We start from the raw sequence: 14,765 nt of genomic DNA, 5'->3' as shown, positions 1-14,765 counted from the left end.
AGGGAGGGAAGGGAGGGTTGGGAGGGAATAGGGGGCAAGCAAGGCACAAGGCAGGGGCTTGGGTGGAGAGGAGGTAGCTGGTTGAGAGTGGGAGTGAGGGGTGCTGGGGGCCTTTCACCAGGATCCCCCCACCTTGGGGGTCTGTGTTTCCCGTGGTAGCGGTGGCTGGTCCAATAAAACACTGAGCCCCTTCTGTGGTGCTGTGAGTTATTTGCATCATGGAGTCCTTGGGAGGTTGGGATTTGGGGGCCATCTATTTGGGAAGGCTGTAGCTTTGTTTGGTCTCTGGTGTCCTGCAAGGTCAGCATAGATGTGATCTCTAGACCCCAACCTGTGGGTTGCCCCACATTCACTGTGGCTTGGCTCCCAGCATCCAGCTTCACTCCTGAGAGAAAGATTTCAGATTTTACCAGAGGGAACAAGCATAACCTGAAGTCCCAAGCAGCAAAGAGATGCCTTTGCCTCAGTAGAGGTGCTGGGTGGAGGGGGTCCAGCTAGAGGTTTCCCTGCTCCCACAGGATTAGGTTGTCCCCAGTCCAGCCCACAAACTCCAGAGTCCCTGGAATATCTTCAGGTCCCTCTCGGCTCTGCCCAGTTCCTGGCCCCAAAGTATTTCTGTCAGTTCCTCCCTGCACCCCCCTGCCCAGCCAGCACCCGTTTGTCCCGCCTCCAGGCCACAAGCCTCCTGAGTGCTCCCAGCTGTGCCAGCATGAGACAGGGTAACAGCACTACCATGGTTGTCCTGTCCCAACGCAACCCAAGCTACACTGCCCTTTTAGCCCATGCTTTCCCCACTGTAGGAGGAAACAGAAGTATGTACAACACAGACACACCTGCCTAGCATAGCAACGACTGCTAAAGCCCACAGCTGCCTGATCCCCGCCCTCCCTTAGCATCCTGGGGTGTGACCTGCTGGGGGAACAGGGTCTCAAAAGAAGCAGGGGGGCAGTCCCAGTCCCTGCCCCAGGAAGGATCCTGCTCCCTGCCCCCCCTCCCCCCATTCCTTGTCTCCAGGTGTGGCTCAGCTGACAATAATTAAGCCCTGGTTGGGCCTTGGCCCCGTGCCCAGCACTGCCCGCACTTCCTCCTTCTAGGCTCCTGGCAGGGCCAGGACAGGGACAGGACCACAGGTCTCTGACATGGACCAGCATTGGAAAGAGGAGACAGGATCCAAGTGGGCAGGTAGGGGTGGGGAAGGAAAGGGGGCTGGGAGCCTCCCTCTCCCCTTGGGTGGGGGGGGGCACTGGCTTTGATATATGACCCCCATGGTAATGGAGGCAAGACAGCCTTCCTGCCCATCCTCCACTCCTGGATTCCTGGGTCCTGCCTCCAGCAGGTGGGCAGTACCTCTCATCATCCCCCCCATCCCCTGCAACAACAAAACTCCTTGGGGACAGTAATGCAAGTCTCTGAGGACTCAGCTCTGGCAAACAGATTCAAACCCCCCAAACCAGCACCCTGGACTCCTGGGTCCAATCCCATAGCTGAACCCCAATGACTTTGGGGGGGGGGCATAGCTAGCTGTATTTTCTCTCCTCCCTCAACTCAACTACACTCTCAGCTCCTCTCCTGCCTTCTCCAGTTGAGACTTGGGGGCAGCAGCCCCCCTCAGCCCTCTTCCGCCAGCTGCCAAGCAATGCCACCCTGCGCTTTCGTGGGGACAAGGCCTCGGCCTGGGGGGCTGTGCTGGGGGAGGGGGCACCCCAGGGGATCCCCCAGGCCTGGGGGAGTGACGGCTTCAAGGAGGAAGTGGCAGCAGACATGGAGACAATCGCCCTGCAGCAGCTGCCCCTGTGCATGGCAGAGAAACGGAGACACAGGTACCTATAAGCACCCTTTGCCAGGCCAGACACCTTGGGCAGTGGTAGCCCAGCTGTGGTGGGGAAGCTGTGTGGGAAAGCTAACAGACAAGCACTGCGGGGTGGGGGCAGTTCTGGGAGCCAGAATGCCTGGGTTCTAGCCCAGCTCTGGATGGGGACTGGCATCTGGTGGGTTACAGCACCAGGGAGCGGTGGGGTGCTGGGAGCCTAGGTGGGATGTGGGGTGTAGGGCCTGCATGGGGTAACACTGCCTCCTGCCCTAGGCTGCAGGCACAGCAACAGGCTGGGCAGCACACACGCTGGCAGCAGTGGCAGGCAGGGCAGCAGCGCCTGCGGAGAAAGGTGGGCAGCATCCTGCTCCACACCCAGCTCTGGAGGAGCTCCCTGACCTGCATTCAAGGTAGGAAAAACACGTCCCCTACCCCACACGGGAGCCCCCTCCCCAAGCCACAGTGTGCCTTGTCTCCACCAAAGGCCCCAACCCCCGCACAGACCATCTTCTCCCAGCCTGGGGCACCCCCTGCTGGTCATCTCCTCCCCGCCCACACACATCATCCCCAGAGCACCCTCTGCTGGTCACCCCCTGCTCCCTCAGCCTGAGATGTCCCTGCTGGGGTGGGTGTGCTGGGAGCTACTGCCCATGTCCTCCACCCAGGCCACTTCGGGACTGGTATCGAGACCTACTTCAACTTCCTGCGCTTCCTGGTGCTGCTGAACCTGGTGGGTGCCCTTCTCATCGGGGGCTTTGTCGTGGCCCCCAGCATCACCTTTGAAGCACTCGGGCTGAACCAGACTGAGCAGGCTACCAACCTCACAAGTACATCCAAGAGGGTACCCTGGACACCTGGATCCTCTCGGAAGGGTGGCACCAGAGAGTTTATAGCAGTCTGGACACCTGGGTTTTTTCACTGGCAAGAGTGTGGGATTAAGGGCCCTGATCCTCTCCCTGGTGTGATTTGGGAGTGGAGCACCAAGGAGCCCAGCACTTGGCTTCACACCAGTGTGGTGTCAGGGACACAGCCTGAGTCCTCCCCCTAGTGAGTTCAGGAAGCAGGGATGGGATCTATCCCTAGTGTGTGAGGGACCAGAGACTGCACCATGGACTGGGAGCTTGAATGCCGGGATCCCAGCCCCATGGCACAGGCTGTGGTCTGGAATGGCAGACTGGACACCTAAGTCTTCTCTTAAGCAAAGGGGGATTTCTCTCTCTCCCTCTGCCCAGAAAACAGCCCCTGTATGGGATATGACCCCAACCCCCGGGGCCTAGTCAGCTACTTCACCTACGTCATGGACCTGCTCTCAGGCACAGTAAGTGCAGGGCCCCCAGAGCAGTCGCTGTGGCCTTCAGAGTGGGTGTAGGAAGGGAGGGTCTAGCTGTGGGCCCATTCTCTGGACCAGTCCCAACACTGCCCATTCCAGCATCAACCACCTCCCAATAGAAACTACAGTCCCCCGGATGGGAAAGACCCCCTAGCCTGCCCTTCCCCCCCAGGGAAGCCAGGCCCCAAGTCCAAGCTCAGTGCCTTCCTGCAGGGGTTCATGGAACTCACATACCTGTTCTATGGTTACTACCGAAACTCTGCGGTGGATTTCATTGGCTTCTCCTACAACATCCCCCTAGCCTACCTACTCACTGTGCTCTGCTACTTCCTGCTCTGCTTGGCCTGGATTGTCCACAGGTGAGGACCCCCTTGCTCTTGTGGGGACAGCCTTCCCACATGCCCCACCCCAGAAGTGGCTGCACCTTGGCGCTGTGTTGGAGACACTAGAGCAGGGTTAACCAAGATAAGGTCTGCAGGCCAGAACTGGAGCTGCATCTGGGCCATGGGGCTGCCCCAGAGACCACTGGCCACCAGTACACTAGAGACTCTGTGCCCCTGACACTGTCTGGCTTCAGTGAAAACTTGGTTTAGCAAGGTGTCAGCTTCTAGCAGGCCTCCCTCCCCCTTCTCCTTAGTTCAATGAGGCTTCTGCTTTTAACCAAGTTTCCTGCTTCCTGGAAGATACAACAGGCTCAGTTGGGAGCCTCCTGGGAGTTTCAAGTCTGGGAGATGATAAATTAAGCATCATGTCTATGACAAAACCCTGGGGTATCAGGGTGATTCCAGAGATACACCCTGGATTTGTATAAGCCTGCTGATCCCCCACTGTGCTGAATGGGTATGCCCAAGTCATGAATTTTCCCAGAAATCACAATGTACCACAAGCAGTTTGGTGATGTAACAGAAATACAAAAGGGTTCACTACATGGAAGAACAAATGGCATTAAAAAAAGGGAGGGGGGAAGGGATCAGATACTTTGACAACAGAGTGACGTATAAAACTGACCAAACCCTTTTCCTATGTTCAGGCTGCCACTTCACCCACATAGCATTCCCTGAAAAATCCCCTGAGGTCAACCACCCCTCAGTCACAGTCCACCGGGGTCCTCCATTCCCCCGTTGTGGCAGGGAGTCCTCTCCTTACAGTCACTGCCCTAGGAACGCTCCACACAGCCTTCCCCTGACCTACCTTCAGAGGGGCCAGAGCATCCTCTACAGCACTTCTATTAGTGGATCTGTGACATCTTCCACGGCTTGTTTCCCCTGGCAGCCATTAGGATCTGGTTGGTTCATACAGTTATTCTGTGCATAGCAGGTGCAGAAGATGGAACGGTCCTATCACACTTTGGCCGTGTAACCCCTGAGCACTTTCCCTCTGCTGCCAAATCTGATCAGCCAGCCATCAGTGATTAAAGCCTCTAGTTATACTCACCTAAGGTGGCTGCAACTCAGCCAGGCCGCAACCCCTACTGTGGCCCACCCCAGAGGCAGCTGTGCTCGTGATGGGCAAGGGTGCCTGCCCCAAGCCTCTCTCCACAGCCCCACTCTGCCCCCAGATCTGTGCATCTCCTCAAGCGTGGCCTGGTGAGTGAGGACGGGGTCCTGAGCACCTACAGCATCAAGGTCTTTGCTGGCTGGGACTTTGGCTTGACACAGCTACCTGCTGCCATCTGGAAGCACAACAGCATCCGCTATGAGCTGAAGGTGAGGCCAGGCACAGCTGGAGCAGAATGTGGGGAGGGGCTGGTGTATGGACCAGGGTCTGCAGAGCTCTGCTGTACAGACCAAGAGGTGGGGAGGGCTGGTGCATAGACCCATGGGTAGACAGTAGCTGGGGCATGTTGGAGGGGGATCCAGGGTGGCCTAGCACAGGGGCTTGGGTGATTCTGCGCCGAGCCGTATGTGTCCAGCTGGACCTGGAAGAGGAGGCTTCTCGCCGCACCATGGCCCAGCGCAGCCCAGCCCAGCGTGCCTGGCTCTATACCCTGCGCGGCCTCATCAACCTACTGGTGGTTGCCCTGCTGGTAGCGGCTTTCTACTGCATCTACCTGGCCACCGAGTACTCACAGAGGATGCTCAGCCAGGTAACACCCCACCACAATGCCTGATGCATAGCTCCCAGCCTTTCACGTCTTTAGCTCTCCCTGCCCTGCTGGTGCCCCTCACTCCCAACCCAAAGCTCCCGGCCCTGCTCTGGGCTCCCCTAGCCCACTGGTACCCCTCACTGCCATGGACAGGGCTGGTGTCCGCTACCCAGGGCACTGCAGCTGTCAGGGGGTATGGGAGGGGCCTGCTCTCGCTGAGGCCTGTAGTTACCTCCCCCCATTTCTCCCCTGCAGGAGAGTGCTCAGCCCAAGAGCAAGTCTTTCTGGGAGCTGATGGTCTCATACCTGCCCTCCATCGTCATCACGGGAGCCAACCTGGTGGTGCCTATGGCCTTTGGGGTCCTGGTGCGCCTGGAGCAATACCCATTCAGCCAAGAAATCAAATTAACCCTTGTCAGGTACCAGGGATGGGAGAAGCCCTGCCGCATCCTGCCTCATTTTGCCATTCCACGACCACTCTAACCGCCTCTGTCTTCCTCCTCTGTCTGGACAGGAGCGTCTTCCTGCGCCTTGCCAGCCTTGTGGTCCTGCTTGTCTCCCTCTGGATACAGATCACCTGCCGTGGGCAGACTGAGGCCCCTGACTGCCGCACCTGTGGCTACAACCACCAGCAGTTCCGGGTGAGGCCAGGGCGCCTGGGTTGTCTCCCAGCTGGAGAAGGGGAGTGGGTTAGAATAGAGAGGCTGGAGGGAGCAGACCTGACGGCAAGGCAATGCCATGATGTGTCTCCCCACAGTGCTGGGAGACTCGGGTGGGGCAGGAGATGTACAAGCTTCTGGTGTTTGACCTGCTGACCATGCTGCTGGTGACACTGCTGGTGGAATTCCCCCGCAAGTGAGAGGGGGTGGGACCTAGCAGGACAGAGGCTGGTGGGGGCAGGAGTGGGGGATGGGCTGTGGGCTGGAAAGGCTGTGGGGAGTGTCCAGGGTGGGGTGAAAATGACTGGGGGAGCTTGTAGGGGACAGCTGGAAGTGGGGACTGGAGAACCTTGTAAGGGATGAGCAGTCGGGTGTGGGGGGAGGCTGGGCTGGCCCAGGCTGGGCAGGGAGGGTGTAGGGGGTTCTGGGGAGTCAGGGCAAGGAGCCCATGGGGCTGACTCAGAGAACAGAGGGCCAGGCCCTGTCACCTCGTCTCCCTCCCCCAGGATCCTGGTAAGCCACGGCCCTGCATTGCTTGCCCAGCTTTGGGGGCAACAGGAGTTCCTGGTGCCCGCCAATGTGCTGGACCTGGTGTACAGCCAGACTGTGTGCTGGGTTGGTGCCCCCTTCTGCCCGCTTCTGCCCCTGCTCAACACCCTCAAGTACATCCTCCTCTTCTACCTCAAGAAGGTGTGCCCCAGATGCCTGGGTCCTCTCCTGGCCCTGGGAGGAACGGAGGGGTCTGGTGGGTTGGAGCAGGGGCAGTGGGGCCTAGAACCCTGGTGTCCTGGCTCCCATCTCAGCTGTGAGAGATGAGTGGGGCTTGGTGGGTTAGAACAGGGGGCTCCAGGAGCCAGCACCCCTGGGTTCTCTCCTCCCCTGTGGACCCATCCCTTTCTCCCCTCCCCACAGCTCACCCTTTTCTCCAACTGCCGTCCTGGCGACCGGACCTTCCGCGCCTCCAGCTCCAACTTCTTCTTCCTGCTGGTCCTGCTGCTGGGCCTGGCCATCTCCTGGGTGCCGGTGCTATACAGCATCTTTGTGTGAGTCCACCCCCCATACGGACAGTCCCACCCTGTCCCTGCTCCCCTCTCCGATCTTCCTGTGCCAGGGGAGCAGGGGTGGGTCTGTGGCATCACTCAGTGCCTGGCTTATTGCTCAGGGGCTGAGTCCTGTCACCCACCCCTACCTCTGGTTGTTACAGCCCCAGTCCTTTCCGCTCCTTGCCTAAGGGCCGAGGTCCTACTCTCTCCCATGTCCAAGGTTTCCTCTCCTCTCCCTGACCAGTCTCCCCTCTCCTTTCTCTCTCTCTCACACAGCCTCCCGCCATCCCAAGCCTGTGGCCCCTTCCGGGCTGAGCCATCTATGTGGAATGCTGCCTTGCTGGCCATTGACAGGCTGCCTGAGCTGGCCAGGGGCTTCTTCTACTTTGTGGGCTCACTGGGCTTCATCGTGCCGCTCTTCCTGCTCCTGTGGTGAGAATTTAGGCTGGGCTGAGGGGGGCTGAGAAGGCTGGGGAATCTCCCTCAGCTGAGACTGCACAGAGAGCAGGGATGCTGTGGGGATGGTGAAGGAGTCACATATGCATATGCACAGGTGCATACCCACACACATGCACAGCAGCGCCTCTCTCCCAGTCCATGGAGCTCCCTTTCCCTCCTCTCAGTACCCCCTGCCAGGCTTCTGCCCCAGCCATCACTAGATGAGAACCCTTAATTCACTCCTCCCTGCCGGTCCCCTCCACCCCCACAGCATCTTCCTGTTCTACCTGATGGCTCTCGCTGACTCCTACAGTCGCCTGGTCAAGGAGCTCAAGATGCAGCTCCAGCTGGTGAGTCACATCCTGGGGTTAGGGCAGGGTTCTGGCTGCCTGGGATGGGGATGGAGAGGGGTACTTTCCCCTCTACTGGCTCCGATCTGGGATCTAAGCCCAGGAACAGCACTAACCAGCAGGACACCCTAAAGAGTGAAGACAAAAGCTTCATCTTCTTGCTGCTGACAAGGAACCTTCCCCCATGGGCACAACTGTGCCTGCTTTGACCAGTAGCCAGGTGCCTGGACCTGGCATATCAGGGAAGGTGGGCCCCTGAGGAAACTGAAGGCAGCAGTACTGACCCAGCTGGGTTTCGCTCCCCTTGCAGGAGGGCAGAGACAAAGTCTTCCTGGTGAACCAGATCACAGAGCTGAGCTGAGGAGGCACCATTTGCTTCTCTGCTCCTCCCCACCCCCACCTCGCCGAGGGAAACTCTCCTCCAGTTGATTTCATGATGATTCTGCCCCTGCCCTGGATCTGCACTTGCCAAAGCGATTGCACTTCTCCATGCCAAACCCTGGCCCCGGTGGATGGAAGCTGCAGTCACTGGGATGGCACCAAAGTTTTTGAGGCTGTACATAGAAATCTCTCAGCTGATCCCAAGCTGCAACCATCTCTGGGGTGGAGCATGGAGACCTGCTAAGAAGCACACAGTGACACTGCTCAGTTTAGTCCTGGAACCCAAGGAAAAGGCTATAAGTCAGTGGTGCTCAACCTATGGCCTATGAAGCTCCCCACAGGTTTGGGAATTTGGCAACAGGGAAGTGATGGCAGCATTAAGGGCTGTAGCTCCAGCTGCCACCATTCCTCCTGGTGCCAAATATCTAGATCCATGGGGACCCCCCCTGGCACTGGATGATATGGATCGCACCCATGGACTGCCCCTGTGCTGGATCAGCCCCACAGACAGACCACATGTGTGGGATCCAACCCATGAACTGGCCCTGTGCCACTCATCCTACCCATCACAGAATCACCAAAAGCCATAGAAAAGTTGGGTTAGACAAGACAGGCTGAGCTCCGCTGCTGTAAGTGCCTGGAATGGCAGGGTGAATAAACAAGGTGAAATTCAACAGCTGGGAACCGGAAACAATCAAACCTCCATCCATACCCAGGTGAAGCCCATTGGCCTCCAGATATTATGGGTCTCCCCTGACAGGCCGTTAGCAGGGACTGTGGACCACAGTTCCAGGCCACAGCTCCGCTCCGCTCCTCCCCTGTGGCTCTTTGCAGAAAATGGTCCCCAGGATTTTTTTCCTTGGACTCTATACCCTGCCTTTCCTTCCCCATGGATAGCATTGCCCCAGCTTCACCAATCACGACAGCTTTCTCTCTCTCTCTCTCTCTCAACTGAAATGTTTTTCCACCCCCTACAGTTGGCCATGGGGTATGAGAGCATCCCTGGCTCTCTGTGGGCTCCTGAGCTGCTGGGGGCCGAACGTCACCAGCAGAGATGGGTGGTGGGGGAGCAGTGAGAGAAGGGGGGAAAAGGACGCTAGTGCCCTGGGGCTGCTGCAGGTTGCGCTACTGGGCTGCCATACGATGGGATATGCCATGGTGCTGCCACACTGAAACTCAGCCTTCATGCCTCTGGGAGAGAAGGACACTGAAGGGGAGGTTTGGTGGGCACAGGCACATGTGTGCACATATGTACATGACCCGGCTCTAGTAGGGAGTGAGTGATCATCCACAGCAGCGGTGTCAGGCAGGAACATAGGACCCCCCTGTCCCCTAGGCACCCACCCCAGAGCAGACGGGGGCTCAGGTAGGGGCAGGGCCAGGAAGGTGTGAAGAGGCAGAACTAGTAGGATCCAATCAGAAATTACATGGCTCTGGGTGGGGTTTTGTCTTATGGTTCCAATCAAGGGGCTCAGCGTCAGGGGGCGTGGCTCTGGTGCACCAATCAGGGATGAGGAGGCTGGGCAGGGAGGTAAGGAAGCTAATCAGACTCTAGGGAGGTCAGTTAAGTGGGTGTGAGGGGAGAAGGGGCAGTGTCCCGGTGGGAGTGACGAGGATGCAGCAGGCCGATCAGCACGCCCGGCTGCGGCAGTCACGAATTTCGTGGGGGGAGGCGGGACAAACATGCACCAATCAAGGAGCGCACAGTTCTGAGCTCCAATCAGAGCCAGGGAAGAATCGCTTGTAGCCAATCAGACACCGCGCCGAGGGGGTGGGTCTTTAGTGCACCAATGAGATAAAGAAAAGGAACACAACAAACCAATCAGTAAGCGGACTCGTGACCCAGAAGCGGAAGTGGCGAGAGAAGCCTGGCTGCGGCACAGCCATGAATATCCTCCCCAAGAAGTCGTGGCACGTGCGAAACAAAGACAATGTGGCCCGGGTGCGGCGGGACGAGGCCCAGGCTGAGGATGAGCGTCGGAGGCGGGAGGCTCGGGCCTTGCTGGCTGAGCAGGAGGTGAGTCACTGCTCAGGCGCGGAGCTCGGCCCTGGCGCAAGTCGATTGGTCACGTGACTCAGATGGCTGTTGCCTTAAACCATTTTGGAGGGGTGTTAGGAGCAGAAATCTGAGCCAAACCATTTGCCAAGGGGTCGGGGCATAGAAAATCCCTGGGGAGTAAACTATTTCCAAAGTGCGGGGAGGGGGAGAGGAGGGAGCTGGGTTGAACCACTTATGAATTGCGTGGAGGATGAAAGAAAAGTGGAAAAGGGGGGGAGGAGGAAAAAGAAGCTAGACTGTACTACTTCCAGCTGGGGGAGGAGAGGGCAAGGAAGAGATCCTTCCTCAAGAAATGCCCCCCTGGGGTTGGAGGGGGAGGCCCTTGGGCCACATTTCTTCTTCCAGCAGTGTGGGTTTCTGCTCCTCCCTTGGACAAGGAGAACCCCAGGGACCTGTGGGCTCCACCCTGCCTCCTCTGTCTTTAACTACCCTTGCCCTTAGGTGACAAATTTGTGGAATCTCAGCCCAGATCCCCACTGGCTTTATTATGCATAGTAGCAGCACCCTCCACCTGCCCTGGGGCTGGCCCCCTTCCCCAAGACCAGGCACTGAATAAGCCACAGAGTTCAGCAAGTCCTGGCCCTGAACCCCCATCCTTCCCCTAATGGCCACATCCCCCCTGCAGGCACGGACTAAGTTCCTGAGGAAGAAGGCACGGCTCTTGGCCCTGCCGGAGACCAGTGGCAGCTTGGAGCTGGCCCTGTGCAGCGAGCAGCCACATCACATTGACCTCTTCCGGGACCTGGAGGATGGCAAGGGCAGCAAAGCAGGGAACAAGGAGTATGAGGAGGAGAAGCGCAAAGAGAAGGTAATGGAAGAAGGCTTGCACATCTGAGGTCCCAGGGGACCTGATTGGACACCTGTGGGGATGGGATGCCCCCCCACTCATAAGAGCTGTCACTGACTGGGTCACCCCATAGGTCCATCATACCCAGTCCCCTGCATCATGTGGGCAGAGTGCGGATGCTGAAAGAGTGAACAGGGTATGACCAGGGCTTTTCCTGCTGTTCCTCTGTCACTTGCAGCCTCCCAGCATTTAAGGTCCAGGAAGCTCTGATTCACAGGCTATATTGTTAACTCCCAAGCTCTATAGCTACTGCTGCCCTTTTCCTCCAAGAATTTGTCCAGTCCCTTTTTTAAATCTGGCTGTCAGCTTCGGCCACATCTGGTGGCAATGGGTTCCACACTTGAGTTGCACACTGTGTGAAAAAGGTTCCTTTAAACTTACTGCCTGCCACTTACATTTTGTGACCCCTAGTTCTTGTCTTGTGAGTGACAGCAAATAATAAATCCATGTCTACTTTCTTTTGACCATTTAATATTTTGTAAATCCTTCACGTGTCCTCTCTCATGCAGCTCTTTAAGTTGAACAGGCCTAGCTCTTTAGTCCTCATATGGAAGCCCTTCCATATTACTATACCACTCTGGGGCTCTTATGGGGCAGGGATGTGACTCTACTGTCCATCCGCACTGCCCCAGTTACGGCTGTGCTTGGTAGTAGCCCCAAAGCATTTGCACCCTGCTGTATCCATCCCCTGTCCCTCAAAATCTTAAGAGCTGTATCTCTTGAGTACAGGCCTGTGGCCTTCAAGCCAGTGGAGGGAGTATCCACCCCCGTGGGCCTCAGTTGAAGGAACTACCCCTCCATTCAGACTCCTATCATACCCCTGCCATGCACAGGAGCGCCAGGAGAAGGCTGTCGGGCTGCTGACATATCTGGGACAGAGTGCAGCCGAGGCCCAGACCAACCCACCCTGGTACCAGGAGGCCCCAGACCGCAGCAAGGAGGCAGCTGACATGGTCAGGGATGAGAAGCTGAAGGGGAAGCTGGACCCCCTCAGGGAGATGGAAAAGTACCTGCGGAAGAAGAAAGGGGAACAAAAGAAACGCAAGAAAGAAAAGGAGAGGCACAAGGAGAAGGACAGGCGCAAAGAGGAAAGGAAGGGAGTGGGGTGAGTAGGACATGAGCAGGGCTGGATCCTGGTATTCTCTGTACTGGAGCAGGGCTGGGCCTGTGCTGTAGACTTCTTCCTACATATCCCAGCATACCAGCAACTTCAGGCCACAGGGACTACAGCCCACAGCCTGTCACTCCTTTCTCTTGTCCCTATGAAGGTTGGGAGGCCAAGTGGGAAGTCTTGTACCTCTTTCCCCTCCCCTCCATATCCTGCATACCGTTTCTGCTCCCAGCCAGCCCTCACTCCAGCTGCCAGGAGGATGTTAACACCTTGCTCTTTGTCCCAGGACTTCTGGCCCCACTTCCCTGGAGGAGCTGAGGCGGGAGCAGCTGCAGCGAGAGAAAGCAGAGCAAGCCAAGGCAGAAGCCCTGCTGGCAGGGATGCAGGGAGAAGGGTCAGCCGGCTGCAGGGAGGAAGAAGAGATGGACGACAGGAGACGCTGCTACAATTCCCAGTTCAACCCACAGCTGGCCCGGAAACCCCGGGGCCGGGAGGAGCAGTGCAGAATGAGTGCTTTGGAGCTCTAGACATGGAACTGCCTGAATAGGCACTATAGCAGGCCAAGGGCTCTGAGGACAGAGAATGAGGCAGCTCTGGCTCTTTGAACCACAAGGCTGTTTCTGTTTCAAGGACACAGGATGTCCTTTTTGTTACACCTCCCCTTAGCAATGCCCCCTGGACTGGCATGTGGTAGAGTGGTGCAGTCCCTCTAGTCCTCCATGGACTGTGAAGCCCCTTCTTAGTTGCATGTAGGACTTGCAGGGGTACTATGTATTAGACACAGACCTCATGTTTTAGCAGGCAATTGGAAGGAGGGAGGGGAAAATAAACCCCTTGGTGGTACAGCTGAAGCAGATGAGTTTCAGCTGCCACCTCCAAGCCCTGGCAGTACAGGAGGTGTCAGGGTTGTAGCTATAGACCTGTGCACCAATAAAGGCTGTGTCCAATTTGATTTGGTTTCTGGCTGGCATTGGAGGGAAAAATCAGGCTGGAGCAGTGAGAACCAGGAACTGGCAAGGGGGCCAGTGAATGGAGACAAGGGTCTATTTGCAGCTAGCAAAGGGGAATGGGGTTTGATGGGCCCTGCTGCTCCCTGCTGCTTAATTCCAAATGAAAGGGACCAGCCCTCCCTAGGCAGGGCAGTAGCAGGCCTCTACTCCCATCCAGAAGTCCTGAAAACCTGCTGACACTAGCCCTTCCACCCCCTGGGCAAGGCTAGTGCCTACAACCTCAGAGGACCCATGGCAAGTCCCTCAGCCAGGTGGGGCTGCAAGAACAGGCACCTGCCTGGGATGTAGCACCCCACCCCACCCCTTCATGGAACACACCAGGCAGCCACCAGGGCAAGGGAAGGGAAGAGATGCTCTGGAACATACTAGCTTGCCACCTGTCATGGGGATGCAGCATGCAACCCCCAACCCAGGAATGTACCTTGTCACCTGCAAAGTAGAGGTTGTCAAGGCCTCCTCTCCTAGCATGTACTACCTTTGTCACCTGTAGCACAGAATCCCTCAGGTATTTTCAGGACCAAAATAAGCTCTGCCCCCGACTAGGCTTGACAGCCCAGCAACTGACTGCACTCATGGAAGTGGGGTGAAGGTAGAATCTCTATTTCTCTCACAGCTTGAAGAGGCAGCAAACAGAGAACCCAGGTGTCCTGGCTCTCCTCCCCTCCCATGATCACCTCTTGGCCAAACTGGCCAGTTGTGGCCTTGGCTCCACCACGATCCGCTGGCTGGGAAATTGGCTTCGTGGTCAGACCCAGAGGGTTGTGATTGATGGCAGTCACTCATCATGGTGCCCTGTGACCAGTGGGGTCCCTCAAGGCTTTGTCCTGGGACCCATCCTGTTCAACATCTTCATTAATGATGTGGACATTAGAGTCAGGAGTGGACTGGCCAAGTTCGCCGATGACATCAAACTTTGGGGCAAAGTATCCACGCCAGAAGATAGGCGGGTGATCTAGGCTGACCTGGACAAGCTCAGCAAATGGGCAGATGAGAACCTGATGGTGTTTAACACCGAAAAATGCAAGGTTCTCCACCTTGGGAGGAAAAACCTGCAGCTTCCTTATAGGCTCGGCAGTGCTACGTGGGATAGCACTACAGAAGAAAGAGACTTGGGGGTCATCATTGACCACAAGTTGAACATGAGCCTGCAATGCGATGCTGCAGCTAGTAAAGTGACCAAAACGCTGGCTTGCATCCATAGATGCTTCTCGAGCAAATCCCGGGACGTCATTCTCCCCTTGTACTCGGCCTTGGTGAGGCCGCAGCTGGAGTACTGCGTCCAGTTTTGGGCTCAACAATTCAAAAAGGATGTGGAGAGGCTTGAGAGAGTCTAGAGGAGAGCCACATGCATAATCAGGGGTCAGGAAAACAGATCTTACCATGACAGGCTGAGAGCCATGGGACTCTTTAGCCTGGAAAAGCGCAGGCTCAGGGGTGATCTGATGGCCATCTATAAGTTTATCAAAGGTGACCACCAGGATCTGGGGGAACGTTTGTTCACCAAAGCACCCCAAGGGATGATGAGGTCAAACAGTCACAAACTCCTGCAAGACCATTTCAGGCTGGACATAAGAATTTCTTTACTGTCCGAGCCCCCAAGGTCTGGAACAGTCTGCCAGCAGAGGTGGTTCAAGCACCTAC

The 14,765-nt window shown here is 57.0% G+C and overlaps 2 protein-coding genes across 3 annotated transcripts; both read left to right on the top strand.

Annotated features, from left to right (window-relative positions):
* Nucleotides 1-33: 33 nt before the first annotated feature.
* TMC4 (transmembrane channel like 4) lies at nt 34-8,771 on the top strand. Of its 2 annotated transcripts, XM_090049391.1 has the most exons (16): nt 40-1,182; nt 1,583-1,820; nt 2,084-2,220; nt 2,476-2,637; nt 3,043-3,128; nt 3,354-3,499; nt 4,699-4,846; nt 5,053-5,226; nt 5,482-5,645; nt 5,741-5,867; nt 5,984-6,081; nt 6,392-6,575; nt 6,798-6,928; nt 7,205-7,360; nt 7,638-7,716; nt 8,027-8,771. In XM_090049391.1, the coding sequence occupies exons 1-16, from the start codon at nt 1,140-1,142 to the stop codon at nt 8,075-8,077; spliced, it is 2,124 nt and encodes a 707-aa protein (XP_089905517.1). In that variant the 5' UTR covers nt 40-1,139; the 3' UTR covers nt 8,078-8,771. The 2 variants fall into 2 exon arrangements, 1 of the variants encoding a protein (XP_089905517.1); XR_016442629.1 differs by lacking the exon at nt 6,392-6,575 and having other exon boundaries at nt 34-1,182.
* An 866-nt stretch (nt 8,772-9,637) lies between these two features.
* LENG1 (leukocyte receptor cluster member 1) lies at nt 9,638-13,064 on the top strand. Its single transcript, XM_090049397.1, has 4 exons — nt 9,638-10,114; nt 10,782-10,964; nt 11,837-12,108; nt 12,401-13,064. The coding sequence occupies exons 1-4, from the start codon at nt 9,983-9,985 to the stop codon at nt 12,639-12,641; spliced, it is 828 nt and encodes a 275-aa protein (XP_089905523.1). The 5' UTR covers nt 9,638-9,982; the 3' UTR covers nt 12,642-13,064.
* The last annotated feature ends 1,701 nt before the right edge of the window (nt 13,065-14,765 follow it).

The sequence above is a fragment of the Crocodylus siamensis genome, chromosome 5 (assembly GCF_052110815.1).
Source record: "Crocodylus siamensis isolate JL-2025a chromosome 5, ASM5211081v1, whole genome shotgun sequence".
Lineage (NCBI taxonomy): Eukaryota > Metazoa > Chordata > Crocodylia > Crocodylidae > Crocodylus > Crocodylus siamensis.
The sequence above is the reverse complement of the archived record's forward strand: the minus strand, read 5'-3'. Positions and strand labels throughout refer to the sequence as shown.